At 37.0% G+C, this 18628-nt stretch overlaps 1 protein-coding gene and 1 long non-coding RNA gene across 2 annotated transcripts; both read left to right on the top strand.

Annotated features, from left to right (window-relative positions):
- Nucleotides 1-11792: 11792 nt before the first annotated feature.
- Nucleotides 11793-12853, top strand: LOC125488701. Its single transcript, XR_007266418.1, has 2 exons — nt 11793-12279; nt 12505-12853. It is a non-coding gene; the product is annotated as an uncharacterized LOC125488701 (long non-coding RNA).
- A 600-nt stretch (nt 12854-13453) lies between these two features.
- LOC125488697 lies at nt 13454-18239 on the top strand. The gene is made up of 2 exons (XM_048621930.1): nt 13454-13931; nt 17737-18239. The coding sequence occupies exons 1-2, from the start codon at nt 13853-13855 to the stop codon at nt 17979-17981; spliced, it is 324 nt and encodes a 107-aa protein (XP_048477887.1). The 5' UTR covers nt 13454-13852; the 3' UTR covers nt 17982-18239.
- Nucleotides 18240-18628: the final 389 nt, after the last annotated feature.

An 18628-nucleotide genomic window follows, 5' to 3' on the forward strand; every position in this document is an offset into this window, starting at 1 on the left:
TATTCTAAGGAACTAATCTCGTAGAGTAAAATAATTAACGAATTCATTACACAATGAATATACCTATAATAGACATAACATTTGTAATTAATACTCACTATTGAAATCTGTTTTAGCCATCATAATGCCTTCACAAAGGGGACAATATATTTTGATGTACAACAATTATACTTACAAGATGAACAGCAAAGGCAAACATTTAACCCTTTGGTACTGCACCCAGCGGGCTCGCTATAACTGCAAAAGCTTCCTCAAGACTCATGTTGATGACCCTCAAACTGTAGTAGTAGAATCCCCCAATGAGCATACCCATATACCTACTCCGTATTATAAAACAAGCGAACGAGGTTGGGTGAAGGTTTGATTCAAGGATATTATTTAATTTCTATTAATTGCCGCAAAATAGAAGGCCCGTTTTGACAGCTTCAAAATGTTTGAGATGACACTAGTTTAAAACTTAAGTATTATTTTTTCTTTGAACCGTTATATTGTATTGAGAAGGGGTCGTTAAGCCTACTGACGTAAGTTCTAAAGCTGTTTGGATGATATCTGATTCACCAAACACGGTTCATCTATGTCACTACTGTACGAAGTTTTATTACTACAGCAACGAAGTTACTTCACACATATGTGATGTTTCACCTAATTTTCATTACTTAATCGAAGTCTGTTTCCTCTAAGTAATTTTACATCTAATAGGTATTAAGATAAATAAATAAATAATAAATAAATAAATAAATATGTGGGGACATCTCACACACGGTCATCCGACCCCAAGCTAGGCAGAACCTGTGTTATGGGTGTCGGACAGCTGATATATCTACACAAATATATAGATAGATACCAAATATAAATATCAACACCCAAGACCCGAGTACAAATATCTGTCTTTAAACAAATATCTGCCCCAGCCGGGAATCGAACCCGGGACCTTCGGCATAGCAGTCAGGGTCACTAACCACTACGCCATTCGACCGTCAAATAGATATTGTGACAGAGTTGTAAAAAATTAATTAACAGAGTAATACATTAGTCAATATAATAACAATGATATAAAACGATATTGATTAATTTAATAAAAATATCTGCGGACTCATTTTACTTGTATTTAGTAGCCTGTCAAACGTTTGTCAGTTGGTACAAAATGTATTTAAAATTTTACTTAAATAAAATTTTAAATACGTTAAGCGTTTGGTAAAATTGACCCTTAATTTAGTCTACACCATTTAACCTTTATGTATTGGACAGTTCATGTTTTACTTTTTTAGGTACTTTGATACCATCAAGAAAAGGAAAAGCCCTAATGATGCATAAAAATTTCACATACAATTATAAATCCAGTTCCGAAACAATGCTGTGGTACTGCACCAGTCGACCGAAAACCAACTGTAAAGCCTATCTTAAATCTGATAGAATATATCCAAACTTTGTCAAATTTGCATCCAATGATCATAACCATGATCCACCTAAATACTATAGATCGAAGGAAGGGAATTGGATCAAGCTATGAGCTCATAATATATTATTATTCGTATACGTACCTTCATGATTCGATGCCAATACACACATAAAAAAGACCTGCTATATTAATTTGACCGTATCTATTTAGCTAGTAACTATTTAGGAATATGTGCTTGTGGTCAGTCGACTCAAAGGCTGAAACAAATTCTCGCTATGAAATTGAGAGATACCTAGTTATGAGTAGCTACCTAGGTAGTTTTAAATATCATACATATTGAAATTTTATTTAAAGGTTTAGTTTATATAGATTTTCAGATTAAATTGTATAGTTTTAGTGAAATCAATTCTTATTTAATGTAGCTTTTCCGGCGTGCCTTATTTTTACTATAAAATAATATTCATTTTCATATTTTAGGTCTTTTAATACCTTCGAAAAAAGGCAGAAACCTTCTAATGTATCAAAAACACACGTTCGCCCTCCAGTTTGAAGGAAAACACATGCTTTGTTGGTACTGCACTGAGCGCAGGACAGCTTGGCGTTGCCAATTGAAAGTGAAAACAAGCAGAGACAACCCACAAGCAGTGGTGGAAGCCATCGGCGAGCACAACCACGACCCGCCACGCTACATGAAAACTAAAGATGGATCATATATTAAACTCTAGATAATAAGAGAAGGTCTGCAAAGAAATTAAACCTATAAATGATTAGGACCACCTAACCGCTTTATATAGTGTTGCCCAAATGCAAGAACAAGACGAGACTTAGCCAGTCTTGGTCTTGGTCTTGCGCCAATACACCTGGTCTTGGTCTTGGTCTTGGTCTTGCGCCAATACACCTGGTCTTGGTCTTGGTCTTGGTCTTGCGCTCCCAGTCTTGGTCTTGGTCTTGGTCTTGCAGCAAGAGTCTTGCAAGTCTTGCAATTACCTATTAGTCTATTACTATTTATTAAAGTTTACTTTTTGATTTTAATAGATATTTTTTTATTCGCTATGTTTATGGTATTAGTCGTAATGCGCATAGGTCCAGTTTTTCATTTTCTTTGATACAGTTTTTTGCATCTCATAGAATTCCTAAGCGTACTTACCTATACACCGAACTGTTACACCTAACTACTCAGTGAAATAGCGCTCTGCAAGACGCAAGAGTCTTGCAGGCTATGTCTTGTTCTTGCTCAAGTCTTGCACGGTCAGTCTTGGTCTTGGTCTTGCTAAAAATACGCGGTCTTGTTCTTGGTCTTGGTCTTGCAAAAACGCAAGAACAAGACCAAGACTGCAAGACCAAGACTGAATTTGGGCAACACTAGCTTTATACCGTAATATTTTTTTTTTATTATTCTGCAAATAAACTACCAAGTTTTGTGACATTCACGGCTTTATTTTGTAAAGTATTTTTTTATATAGGTACCACTTTTTACAGTCATTATAATACTCTTAATGTAATTTTAGGTGTTTTAATACCGTCACAAAAAGGTAAATCACTTCTTATGTATGAAAACTACACGTTCAACCTCAATTTTAAATCAAAAACCACGCTTTCCTGGAAATGTACTGAATACAAAACATGTCGCGGTTGCCGATGTCAAGTGAAAACAAGCAGAGACAAGCCACAAGCAGTAGTGGAAGCCATCGGCGAACACAACCACGACCCGCCTCGCTACATGAAAACTAAAGATGGATTATATATTAAGCTCTAGTAATCATAATAAGCGAAAGTAATCTGCAAAAAACTAATAGGTGTACGTAATTTTTTAATAATTATATTTTATTATTCTGCAAATAAACTACCAAGTTTTGTAGCATTCATGGCCTTATTTTGCATAGTTACCACTTTATTTAGTATATCAGTTTTTTACAATTTATAATTATAACCTTATTGTTATTGAAGGTGTTCTAATACGTTCAAAAAGGGGCAAAAAACTTCTCATCTCACACGTTCACCCTTTTCTATAATTTTTTTAAATTAATTATATTTTATTATACTGCAAATAAACTAACACGTTGTGTGACATTTACGGCTTTATTTTGTAAAGTTTTATATATATATATATATATATGGGTCAAAATCAGAGAGGTGAGCATTATGCTTCCTACAAAGTTTTTCCTCATTTTATTACATGATATTACTAAAATACTTATTTCAAAATAAAGGTTCTGTGCATATAATTACAGCACACTCAGCATATTTATTTCGCTATGGTAAGTTTTATTTGATTTTAAACAAAAAAGGTCTAAATCGTCATTCCGGGAATGCGTCCTTATACCATGTTTCATAGTTCAGACAAGTCAAATATTTTTAAAATTACCACTTAAAACTGTCATATTTTAATATTAGCTTTTAGTATCATTAAATTAAGAATATACGTATAAATTACATTATTACAAGTAACACTTCTTCATATTTTGGCTATTCAAATGCTGTCCGTCGTTTATCAAATCATTCCGTGAACGTGGTGGATATCGGTCGATGTAAATAAAACAACACACACCAGGTGGCGTTAGCGAGCAGCAGTGTAAAGTTCACAATTCAAAGCAAAAGGCGTGTGTTGTGTTTTCGAAAAAAATATATTAGATTTTGTTGGTAAGTACCTTTTAATTTCATATGTGTGAAGCGTACTTTAATTCCCTGTCACTACGGGAACGCTCTTTAGTAAGTAGTTTTTCGAAAATTTGCGTACTTTTAGCAAAATTCTTATAAATATTGTTGCTCACTTGTTCATAATCTCTAAAACCAATGTTTAACATGGCGGCGTCAAGCGAGACATGAAAATATTTAACGAATAATCATTTCGGGAACGGTCATGACAATGACAGATGTTCCCGAAATGACGCCTACGTTCCTAAAATGCCATTTTTTTGGGCAAAATGATGCTTTAATCCTTATAAAACCATAAACATGCAAAATTTTGGTTTTAGGTATCCATTTAGTACGAGTAAGATGGAGAATGATGAAAATGAAGAGAAAAGGAAGTCAAAAAAGGCATCCGAAAAAACCTTAGCGTTGGTAGCTCAGCCGGGTAAGCGCCCGCTTCTCACGCAAGAGATGCGGGTTCAAATCTCGGCGCTGACATGTACCAATGAATTATTTTAACTTAAGTACAATGTATACCATCGCTCTTACGGTGAAGGAAAACATCGTGAGGAAACCTGCTCATCTAGATTTAGCACATCTAGATATGTGAACCCAAAAACCCGCAGTGGACCAGCGTGGTGGGAAATGGTCCAAGCTTATGAAGGCAGTTTAGACCTTGGGGATATGCGCAAAGGTTCCACTCGAGAGAGCCAGGTGCAGGTACTTGCATCCCCACAGAGAATAGAATAGAACCTTAGCGTTTGTGGACTATCAGAAGGCCTTTGATTCGACCGAGACAACAAGGCCTTACAACGGTGTCACATTGACTACGGGTATATTGAAGTGTTGAAGTGATTGTGTAGAAACGCCACCATGTCAGTTTGAGTATAGGACCAGACTACGGAAGCAATTCCATTGCAGAGAGTTGTGAGACAAGGAGATGTTATAAGTATCTCCGAAGCTCTTCCGGCAATCAACGGCGAATACATCTCTCACCTTCGGTTTGCCGACGATATCGTGGTTATGGCAGAATCGTTGGAAGACCTCAGCAAAATGCTGACCTCAATCGGGTTTCCCAACAGGTAGGCCTCAAGATGAATATGGACAAGTTGAAAGTCATGGCCAATTCTCAGATAGCGCCCACCTCAATATCTATCGGGAACTCGATTCTTGAAGTGGTGGAAAATTACGTCTACCTTGGACAAACAGTCCAACTAGGAAGATCCAACTTCGAGAAAGAGGTCACTCGGCGAATCCAACTTGGCTGGGCAGCGTTTGGGAAGTTACGAAGCGTCTTCACGTCCGAAATTCCCTAGTGCCTCAAGAAGAAAGTCTTCGAACAGTGCGTATTGCCAGTGATGACCTACGGTGCCGAGACGTGGTCTCTAACTTTAGGCCTCTTGAATAGGCTCGGAGTCACCCAGCGAGCTATGGAAAGGGCTATGCTCGGCGTGACTCTACGTGATCGAATCAGAAATGAAGAGATTCGTAGAAGAACCAAAGTAACCGACATAGCTTATCGAGTCAGTAAGCTGAAATGGCAGTGGGCCGGACACATTGCTTGAAGGACTGATGGTCGGTGGAGCAGAAGAGTCCTCGAGTGGAGACCACGTGCTGGCAAGCGCACTGTTGGGCGGCCCCCCGCGATATGAACGGTCGATATAGTCAAGTCCGCGGGGAAGCACTGGATGCGGGCCGCCTCCGATCGGACAAGGTGTAAATCATTGGGGGAGGCCTATGTTCAGCAGTGCACGTCCTATGGCTGAGATGATGATGATGATGATTATATTATTTTCATACACCAAATGTACCCAAAGCCTAGCTTTACGTTCATTTAGGGAAGGTCAACGTCATTTAGGGAACTTCGTTGTCATTTTGGGAACACTCCCATCATTTTCGGGAACATCACAAAAACGGCAAATAAGTCACTATTATGTAATGCTATAATTAAATCTTGCATATACAGCATTAAATTACCTTGAAACCTTTGTATTTATATTATTAATATATAGCGTAGTGCAAAAATGTATACAATAAATTGAAAATATGGAACGAAATTTGCACAAATTGGAAATTTATGGAGAGTAATTCGAAAAATAAGTGTTTTCATTATGAAAAAAATCAAAATAATTATATTTTCTGATTTAGAAAAAGGTTAATTACAATTTCTTGAAGGGGATTCTTAAACGTGTTCGTTATATTGTTATTTAAAAAATAATTAAAAGTGTTCCCGAAATGACTCTTGACCCTGTCATTATTCTTATTAACAGGTATAATTTCTAAAATATATAATTTTGTGCGTGCCTCATCACAGGATAGGTTCATGACAAATGCCACAACATACTCCACTTGTTAGTTTTCTTCAAAATAAAACTTAATTTCTCAGATATTTGAAAACCTAAAATGCTCACCTGTCTGATTTTGACCCATATATATATATATATATATATATATATAGGTACGACTTTTTTACAATCATTATAATACTCTTAATGTAATTTTAGGTGTTTTAATACCGTCACAAAAAGGTAAATCACTTCTTATGTATCAAAACTACACGTTCAATCTCAATTTTAAATCAAAAACCACGCTTACTTGGTACTGTACTGAACGCAAAACACCTCGGGGTTGCCGATATCAAGTGAAAACAAGCAGAGATATCCCACAAGCAGTAGTGGAAGCCATCGGCGAACACAACCACGACCCGCCTCGCTACATGAAAACTAAAGATGGATCATATATTAAGCTCTAGTAATCAAAATAGATAATAAGAGAAGGTCTGCAAATAAATTAAACCTATGAATGATCAGGTCCACCTAACCGCTTTTTTCCATATTTTTTTAAAATACCTAATTATATTTTATTATTCTGCAAATAAACTACAAAGTTTTGAGGACTTCACGACTTTTATTTTGTATATTTTTTTTAATGCCACTTTTTTATAATTATTATAATACTCTTAATGTAATTTTAGGTGTTTTAATACCGTCACGAAAAGGTAAATATCTTCTAATGTATGAAAACTACACGTTCAACCTCAACTTCAAATCAAAAATCACGCTTACCTGGAAATGCACTGAATACAAAACACCTCGGGGTTGCCGATATCAAGTGAAAACAATCAGAGACAACCCACAAGCAGTGGTGGAAGCCATCGGCGAACACAACCACGACCCGCCACGCTATATGAAAACTACAGATGGATCATATATTAAGCTCTAGTAATCATAATAAGCGAAAGCAATCTGCAAAAAACTGAAAGGTGTACCTAATTTTTTAATAATTATATTTTATTATTCACAGCTTTATTTTGCATAGTTACAACTTTCATTGGTATGTGTCACTTTTTTACAATTTATAATAATAATCTAAGCTTAAGCTCTAGTAATCATTAAAAAAAATCTGCCTCGTCCTCTCAATCGAGAGGCCGTGGGTTCAAATACTGGCCTGTACCAATGAATTCCTTCAATTTTGTTTTCACTAGATTCTAGATGTGTATCCTAAATGCATTGTACTTATTCCAAAACGGTGATATGCTTCGCAACCTATCACGTGAGTACAAATGTGTTGCGAAAAGTGGGTGGCTCGCTTGTGAGCCACTTTTCTACACTGACTACCCCTTCGGGGATTACAGACGTGAGTGCATATGTATACCTATGTAATATATATGTAATCATTGAAAGCTAATGTGATCTGCAATCGAAGGAACCTATAATTAAATCTTCTTAACCACTTTTCAACATAAAATTATAATAAAAAAACGACATAAATATATTTTTGTGAAAATAAACTACCATTAAGTGCCTCAAACTTGATTATCAACTTTCCTACTCCAGGGACAACCTGCTAGCTTGCTACTGACTCGCACGCAAATCTGGACGATGTATTATCCTTTAGGTGGCGGTCACCAAAGAAATCCCTCCTTCTCCTTCTTCTTCCTCTTAGCATGTCGGTTGTTTGTAACCGTGATGAAATTGAAAGGACTAGAAAGTCAGAATAGCGTAAGTCGCTGCCTGCCATGGGTGCTCCAGACGTATACAAAGTACAGTTGATATGTCACTCGGAGAGGCTCCCGGTACTCGTGGACGCAGACGCAGACGCAGACGACGGATGCGATTAGACGCGATAGAGATTATTATAGAGTATTTATGGTTTTTCAAATAATCTTTGTGTAATTTTAGGTTTTCTAATAAACTTAATGTAATTTTAGGTATTCTGATACCTTCAAAAAGGGGCAAATCACTTCTTATGTATCAAAACTACACATTCAACCTCAATTTTGAAGGAAAATGTATCCTTACCTGGTACTGCACTGAATACAAAACATCTCTAGGTTGCCGATGTCAACTAAAAACCAGCACAGATAGCCCACAAGTGGTGACATGGACCACCGGCGAACACAACCACGAACCACCGCGATATATGAAAACCAAAAATGGATCGTATGTTAAGCTCTAGTAATCATTATAAGCTAATGCGATCAGCAATCAAAGGAACAGAAACCTATATGATCAAATCTAACTTACCGCTATTCAATATAAGAATTATTGTATGGATATTATTATATATATTATTCTGCAAATAAACTTCCATTGAGTGCTACAAAAATTGGTCGTCAATCATCTTACCTACAGCGGCAACCTGGTACTGACTAAAGCTACGCAAATCTGAACGAGATCTTATTCATAACGCTACGATCATACATAGGGGATAATTATGATTATTATCTATCATTTGGAAAACGGTTATAGTTTAAGAAGTTTTAAATAGGTATTATGGGTGTTTAATATATATTGATTTAAAGACAATTACACTATTTACTATTGCAGCAATAATGATTATGTTATTTTACAGTATTTATAGGTAGGTATTCTAATATTCATAATGTAATTTTTGGTTTTATAATAATTTAAATATAATTTTAGGTTTCCTAATATCTTCAAAAAGGGGCAAATCAATTCTGATGTATCAAAACTACACGTTCCACCACAATTTTAAAGGGAAAAGATTGAATGCCTGGAAATGCACTGCATACAAAACATGTCGCAGTTGCCGATGTCAGTTGAGAACCAGCAGAGATAGCCCACAAGTGGTGACAAGGATCATCGGCGAACACAACCACGAACCGCCGCGATATATGAAAACTGAAAATGGGTCGTATGTTAAGCTCTAGTAAACATTACAAGCTAATGCTAAAAAACTTTTTGTGTTTTGTATAGTTACTTTTCTTTGTTTTTATAATAACAATAATAATGTTAATATAATTTTAGGGGTTTTAATACCTTCACAAAAGGGTAAATCTCTTCTAATGTATCAAAATCACACGTTCAACCTGAGTTTTAAAGGAAAATCTACGATTACCTGGAAATGCACTGAATACATTCGAGGTTGCCGAAGTCAACTGAGAGCCAGCACAGACAACCCACAAGTAGTGACCAGGGCCACCGGCGAACACAACCATGAACCGCCGCGCTATATGAAAACTAAAAATGGGTCGTATGTTAAGCTCTAGTAAACATTATTAACTAATGCTAAAAAGCTTTTTGTGTTTTGTGTAGTAACTTTTCTTTATTTTAAATCTTAATGTAATTTTAGGTGTATTAATACCTTCACGAAAGGGTAAATCTCTTCTAATGTATCAAAATCACACGTACAACTTCAGTTTTAAAGCAAAATCCACGCTTACTTGGTACTGCACTGAATACATACGAGGTTGCCGATGTCAATTGAAAACCAACACAGACCACCCACAAGGGGTGACAAGGATCATCGGCAAACATAACCATGAACACAATTTATTGAATACAAATTTATTTTAAGTAAGAAACACTATACATACATTTTTGTAGTTTGTGAGTAGGTACGTATTTATAACCTCTAATAAATATTACCTACCTACTATATAGTAAGTTTTATTTAAAAGACATAGAAAAACATAATTAAATATTATACAAATAGCCCGCCCCAGGACGCACCCGACGCAAAGGTTCCCATCACGCTGGCAGCATTACCACGCTGCACTGCGAGGGAGATTCTCTGCATCAAGTACGTACGCCCCAGAGCGATTGTCATGGCCTCGATCCATAAGACGACGCCCTAACTCTTTTATGAATGCCTACTATACCTATTATTTATCTTCACAAGTACAAGTTCAACTCACAGATTGTTGTAAACATAGTGCATGGGTATAACCACGGACCTCATTTATACTATCATACGGAAGACGGTACATGGAGAAAGGCGCCGAATAGTGTTTAAGTTTAGATAAATTGTTAGTTATTTAGTTTATTTCTTGTCAATATTAGGACCGAATAGTATTTTTATTAGGTTAAACTCAATGTTACCCTTGAAGTAAATAAATTGAATTATCGAATACGTCAAAAATTCATTAACATTTAAATTGCATTTATATGTTTTTCAGTGGAATTGATAAAATCATCGCGGGGCAATCCGCTCGTGATGTATCAGAGTTACACCTTCATCTTCAACCACGAGTGTCTCAGTAGGGACTACAGCATCTGGTACTGCTCCAGTCGCAAGAGTGGGTGTAAATGCAAATTGAATTGCTCCAAAGAAGATCCACGTCGTAACGTAGTAATGATCGACGAACACAACCACCAACCACCGCGATACGTCAAATGTAACAATGGATCCTATGTTAAGCTCTATGATCGTTAGCCAATATGATGTGCCAAAGAGACCTAGTCGATGTTTAGCTTAATCTATCAAGATCATAAAACGATCTGCAATAAAATAAGTGTTTGTATACAAATATATTTTGTTTATACTTTTTTAGAACTCACGTCCTGCCACTGAAACCTGACCTACGTTATCCTTTCCTGCAGGATCTATTAAGTGTACTGGTTACATCATATAAGGCAGTGGTCCAACCGCCGGGGATGAACGAGAAACGAGTAAAACTAGTAATATGTAAACCAAGTCAAACTACTAATAATATAAGTCACAGGCATATCGACAAATATTCTATTACACCTCTTATCTCTAACACACCACGTGTGGTGTTTGCCACAGAATAATGTGTTTTTTATCTTTATCCTGCGTATTATTTAGTTAATTATTATGAAACTATAATTCACAGGAGCCCAGTTCGTACCTTCTCAGAGGGGCAAGTCGCTCTTGATGTTTCAAAACTACACATTCAACCTGAACAAAAAGCTGTCGAAGAGTTCCCTCTGGTACTGCACAAGTCGGTCGTTTCGGGGGTGTCGCTGCACCTTGAAATGCGACAGAGAAAACCCGCTGATTGTTGAAACAGTTGAAGGAGAGCACAACCACGACCCACCGCAGTACTTCAGATCGGAGAGTGGAGTGTGGTGCAAGCTTAGAGGTTGAAATGAGATTAATCGAGATACGCTTAAATGGTAACAAAAATTTAAACAGGTACCAGATTTTGCAGTTTGTCATTTTGAAAGTAGTTGAATTGAAATCTTTGTGCAAAACAGTCCTGGAATAAGACTTTAAATTTTTTAAATTAACTTTGGTATTTGTATTGAAAGAAAGCCAGTCACGTTAAGAAAACTCTTCGTTAATGATTCCTAAAGTTTCGACGACTGTTGAGCCTTCTCATTTCTTCGAGTTCTGAGTGATATTTATAAATAAAATCTGTTTTACTATGTAGTAGTACTATTAGTTGCATTTTGAATTTATCCTTTCCGCGATGCATAATGTTCTATTATCTTGGTCAAATTGGTCAAACTATTGAGCTAAATAACATTTCTTCCTCGACCTACGTCCAAAGTACTTCAATTTTCTTAGCTTAATTCCATAATCATTCGTTATTTGTCATCGATCCACCATTTAGGTGGATCGTTGGTGGATCATTTATCTAACTTCCAGACGTAACTAGCTTTCGTCATGAATGTCGGCGAAAATTCGTAAATGTTAACTTCATTGAGTAACATTGTTTAAATTTACATTTAATGAAACCTTACAGAAGCACGTTTGATACCTTCTCAAAAGGGAAAATCGCTGTTGATGTTTCAAAACTACACATTCAACCTGAACAGGAAACAAACCAGGAATACTCTCTGGTACTGCACCAGCCGTTCATCCAGGGGCTGTCGTTGCTCCTTGAAGTGTGATAAAGAGAATCCGGTCATCATTGAGACCATCGAGGGTGAACACAACCACGACCCACCACAGTACATCAAATCCGGGGAAGGGGTGTGGTGTAAACTTTCTAGGGGTTGAAGATATGAATAACTAGAGATCTATTGACAGTCTCTTAGGTGAATGTAATCATTTATTTTTAGTTAATACTCAGCGTATAACTTATCTAATACTTAGCGGTCTATGGAAAATATCACTTTGGACTAACAATTTGAAGTAATTACTTAAGTACATTAAATTTAGTGACGCTTACGCAACACTTAGCATTCAGAACTAAGTTATTTATTTTAAATGAAACTCAATACTGTATCTTTATAGATATATCCAAGTCATATGTTTTTCAGCAATATTGATACCTTCAAGACGTGGCGGAAAACTACTAGTGTACAAAAGACACTCGTTTCACTTGAAGAAAAAAATGCCCAGATTTAGCCTTATGCTTTGGTATTGCACGGCGCGGGAAATGCACAAATGCCAATGTTGCATTAAAACTGATATAAACAATCCTCTAGTCATCGTCGAAGTCATCAACGATCACTGCCACGACCCTCCTTCATATCATCTAACGAAAAAAGGCGAGTGGATTAGAGTGTGAATGTGAAATTTAGTATAAAAATATGCATAAGGTATTATGCTAGCGTACTTTGTTATGAATAAGCTAAAACATATATTTAAATATAGCCGTTTTATATCTATGTATTTTTTATTTGTACGAGAACCTAATGCTTTAGTAACTACAAAGTGTGCATATAAATATTATTATTTCATAATATTTATATGCACACTTTGTATTATAAATCTACGGTATATAGGGTCAAAGGAAAGATTTGAAGCTATCGGTTTACCAACTATCTTCTTTACAGGATTTTTATTACCTTCGAGTCGAGGAGGCAAAATCATGCTGTATAAAAAGTACACGTATAATTTTAAACAACATAATCTTTGGTACTGCACAAGGCGAACATCGAAGAAATGTAAATGCTTTATAAAAACGGATAAAAACAATCCTCTACTGGTGCGTGGCGTGGTCCACGACCACAACCATGAAGCACCTCAGTATCATCAAACTAAAGACGGAGACTGGATTAAAGTTTAATTATTTTATATAGGTATAGTAATAAAAATATATGAATAAAGGACCTGTCTCGTTTTTCATTGCTCTTAGTCTACTCTACAGCCTTACTGTAAATCTACAATGAACATAGCAAAAGACGCTACCGCACCGTGCTGCTGCGTGCTTATTGCGTTATACATATGATATTGACAAAAAATATTCACCGGTAATTATGGTGCCTGTCCACCAGTGCGGAGCGGGGTACCAGAGCGGTGTGCGAGTCAAACATCATCCAATGAGCGCAAATTACATGAGCGAAGTTTTTATGCAGTCTCATTGGTCAATTTCCGCTCCGCTCCCTCTCTCCGCACTGGTGCACAGGCAGCCTTAGACTCCGCAGAATGTTATTTTGTGAATACTCAAATCTCTCCTACTGCGTAAGCCATTCCGGTTTAACCCGCGCACATTTCAAATTCCAGTGAAAATCATAACCTCCAGAAAGGGAAAGGCGCTACTACTGTACAAGAGTTACACTTACAACATGCACAAGGAGAACAGAGACGGCTCTACCCTGTGGTACTGCTCGCGGCGGCAGGCGGGGGGGTGCCGAGCGCACGTGAAGCTGCACCAAGACCAGCATGGGGTGCTGGACGCGCAGGGAGACCACGACCACGAGCCGCCGCAGTACTACCGCACCAGGGACGGACAGTTTGTCAGGTACTAGTACCGCACCAGGGACGGACAGTTTGTCAGGTACACACGGCAACGTCAAATGGTTGGCAGGGCACACTAACGTAGTGTATGTGTACACACTAACGTTGTCTATGTGTGCATAAACGCAGAAATCGGTTTACACACCAGTAACAAACCACACACACACACACACACACACACACACACACAACAGCACAAACGAGTTTGCGCGTAGGCAAACGCCCGTATACCAGCTGTGACATAAAAATATCAACCGGTAGTGTTAGTTAAATAGTTATAAAATTGACGTGAAGCAAAATTTCACTGCTTGCGTCTATACACTTCGTAGCTCATTGGTAGAATTTTAGACTTATGAAACATAGGTCGTGAGTTCGAGTCCACTGATGGTTATTTTTATTTTACTTAATTCAAATTTTGCGTTAATTTAAACGCTGTTGAGTATAAAATTAATTTATTTGAAACTGACAAATGACTACAAGCTGCATAGCTGTCGACTATTTCTCTTCGCCAAAAATATATAATTCGTTCTTCATTTGAGAATTAAAACCATTCTACCCTCATACAATATGAATAAACGAAATTAGTTTTAGTGACAATTCACCTCTGCGACTGCATAGTGATTCACTTTGTGATTTGTGAATTTAATTAATTACTCTTCGCAGTCACTATGGAAAGTCACTTAACCATGTTCAAAAAGGCGGAGATAATTGTATTTATATGAACAAAATATTACAATTAGTGAAATCGCAAGACGTTTAACGGTAAGTAACATAGAATTACAAATATTTTATTTGACTGTTAGAATATTTGTATTTGTATATGCTAAGTATTTGTTTTTTTTGTTTGCAGAGGAGAACTGTTCAATTATGGGTTCACCGATACGCAGATTCGGGACATGTAGACAGTAGTCGTCCATACGGATGCATCACCACGCCATCGAGTAATCGTAGCTGCACATAGCGCTGATCCGTTCTGCAGCACCCGTTCTACGGCCACAATACATAATCTATCCCTACAAGCCGTACGGGTTCACTTGCGTGCTGCCGAAGAAAATTGCTCTAACCGATCAGCATCGTCGAAACAGAGTGCGTTTTGCGACTGACTATTTTAAACTTTGATTGGTGCAACAATGTTGTGATATTTAGTGATGAAAAGTTCTTTAAGTCAGACAAGGATGGAAGTAAGATATTATGGCGAAAAAGTGGTGAAAATTATAGTTATTGGGGTTAGCTCAGTATTTTTTATTTTCCCATTTGTATAAGATTTTAGTTATTTTGTTAAATACTTATCATTATTTACAATTATGGGTAAGCCAATGTGTTAGTGATGTTATTGTTACTGAGGTTAGAATAAGTTATCTTATTTCTAGCTAATTAACATGTTGATTCATATAACTAATGACTTGCCTATTTACTTTAGTAAAACGGCCATTCCATCCTTGTCTGATGTTTATTATGATTTAAAACTGTAAATTGAAAATTTTCCTTATTAATATAAACTACAACTATGTTTTAAAACGAAAAACAACAAAAACGTAACATCCTTAATGTTTATGTTATGGCAAGAATAAATTTGGTAATTTTAACACTTAATAACTTGTTTTATTTGCTTTCTGTGTTGCTTTTATTCGTATATACTACAATACTGTTATTAACCATCTTAAAAAATAAATTAAATCTATTAAAAAAACAAAAAAGTTATATTGCAAGTTCAGTAGGATTTGAACCACCATACTGATTAATGTTAGTCGTGTCGTGTATCATACCAACTGAGCCATTCATTCTATTACAATGCCTTGCAAAATTTTGCTTCATATCATAAAAACAATGAATCATTGTCACTGGCACAACTACATGCTTACAATATCCGTGTGTGGGTTGCCCAGAACTAAATAATGACGTCGACGTCGCCGACACACACATACACTACCTACGTTAGTGTGCCCTGCCAACCATTTAACTTTGCCGTGTGTACTAGTACCGCACCAGGGACGGACAGTTTGTCAGATACTAGTTGATAGTTTGAGATTGTTGAGAAGCTGTGGTAATTTTTCGTTACTGGACGAGTTAATTCCTTATTCGGCTTATGGACCCATGAGATATCTATATTAGATAATAAGTGCTTACTAAATATAAATAGCCTCGAGTTGATAAATGTTCGTAGGCTTAAAGCACTGCATGGAACCTATCATTTTATAGTCTATTACCTGTGAACACGAATAAAGATTTGGAGTTTTAAGTATGTATCGAAAAGTTAAGGTTAATTTTTTTCTGGCTCTCGACACCAGTGGCCTGTTAAATAATAAGCACACCATACCGGGCCGTATCGGAGAAGTACTATATTGTATAATCAAATTTCTTGTATAAAATACATAAAAAGTACACGTATAATTTTAAACAACATAATCTTTGGTACTGCACGAGACGAATCAATTTGGCCAAATATAAAAAAAATATCCACAACATGCTTCGTCATAAATCTAGGTTTATAAAATTATATAAAAATGTAAATACAAATACTTATAGCTAATCAAAATGTATTAATAAAGCACCGTTCTATCTTTTGATTGCTCTTAGTCTACTCTACCGCCGAGTCATTCGTCAACTGGCTACTGTGAAACTGGCCAGTTGGACCTTCCGTATTTTACCTACTATTTTTGTCGTCAACTGGCTCGACTGTGAAAATATGTAGAGTCAGCCACAAAAGTTATAATTTATTATGCTTAAGGTAACTACTTAAAATATATAGGGTATTTTATACGACTTTACATTAAAATAAAACACAATATCATTTTGGAGATGTATGTAACCCTGAAACGACGTCCCTAAAACAATGACATATTAACCCTTTAAACCGGTGTTTGCAACAAAAATTAGAAGGACATAGCTATAACAGGTAAAGTTTGCGCTCGGGATGAGAGAGATAGCAAACTTGGGTATCATGCGTCATAGGTCACGTCCCCTTTTGCCTCATTCCGCACTTCCAATATAGGCGTTATCGTATCTTTATCCCGAAATCAATGCATCTACTAGGTCCCCTTCCCAGGTGTCTGTGTAGATTTTCCTCCAGGAGTGCAAAAAAAATAAAATATCAATAATATATAGGTATATATATATATAGAAAAGATAAAATATATATATTATAAGCTTCCACATTGAGTAGTGAGTAGTTAAAAGATGAAGATAAAAAACAACCAAACTCTCACAATATATTGATCTCTCAAAAAGGCACGGACATAAAGTCTGTGGAGTGATAAAAAAAAAAAGAAAAAAAAAAATGCATCTACTATAATGGCGACTGTCTAGTCGGTACGTTCTTATACGAATCAGCCAGGGAGACAATATTTATTTATATTTGTTAGTTTCAATCCGTTTGCATCTTTACACGGGCAAGCGAGTTGACGATATAAAAAACAGAAGGTGCCAACTGGCGCGCGCTCGCCAGTCTAAGGCTCGCCAGTTGACGAATGACTCCTACAGCTTATAGACCTTGTAAATGTATAATGAACATAGTAAGAGACGCTACCGTGCTGCTGCGTGCTTATTGCGTTATATGTTATTGACAAAAAATATTCACAGATAATAAGGGTGCCCGTCCACCAGTGCGGAGCAGGGTACCGGAGCGGTGTGCGAGTCAAACATCATCCAATGAGCGGAGCGCAAATTGCATGAGTGAAGTTTTTATGCAATCTCATTGGTCAATTTCTCCGCTCCGCTCTCTCTCTCCGCACTGGTGCACAGGCAGCCTCTCCTACTGCGTAATCAGCGTAATCCATTCCGGTTTAACCCTCCCACATTTTAAATTCCAGTGAAAATCATAACCTCCAGAAAGGGAAAGGCGCTACTACTGTACATGAATTACACTTACAATATGCATAAAGAGAACCGAGACGGCACTACCCTGTGGTACTGTTCGCGGCGGAAGACGGGGGGGTGCCGGGCGCACGTGAAGATGCACCAGGAGCAGCATGGGGTGCTGGACGTGCAGGGAGACCACGACCACGAGCCGCCGCAGTACTACTGCACTAGGGACGGACAGTTTGTCAGGTACTAGTACCGCACTAGGGACGGACAGTTTGTCAGGTTCTAGGAGCTAGGTTGGAGATGCTGGGGTAATGGCTCGGTACTGGACTGGTGAATTCCTTACGCGGCTTATGGGCCCATGAGACATCTCGATTATTAGTTAAGAAGTATTTACTACATATAAATACCTCCGAGTTGATGTTATCTTATATCTGTATTAACAGCATGGAACCTATAATTTTATTGTCTATTACCTGTGAACACGAATAAAGATTGTGAGTTTTGAGTATGTATCGGCAAGTGAAGATTATTTTTTCCTGACTCTCGACTGCAGTGGCCTATTAAATAGGTAATAAGCACATCATACCGGGCCGTATCGGAGAAGTCGCTCTAATGTATTATATTTTACAGGCCGATTTGTTACATAAAATACATTAAAAATGTAATATTCAGAATGACTTCTGCGATACGCCATAATTTACATGAACCTTAACCCTTAATAGGGCACAGCTATTGCAATTTTTCATATTAATGTGAGATCTATATACCCCGAGCCTTATTAAGGGTTAACTACATTTAAAACAATTCCAGCCGAGTTCATGCCTTCGGGAAGAGGGACGAATCCTCGCTTGCTGTTCAAAGGATTCACATACAAATACCGCTATGAAAACAAGGTAT

Source organism: Plutella xylostella, chromosome 6 (assembly GCF_932276165.1).
Source record: "Plutella xylostella chromosome 6, ilPluXylo3.1, whole genome shotgun sequence".
Classification (NCBI taxonomy): domain Eukaryota; kingdom Metazoa; phylum Arthropoda; class Insecta; order Lepidoptera; family Plutellidae; genus Plutella; species Plutella xylostella.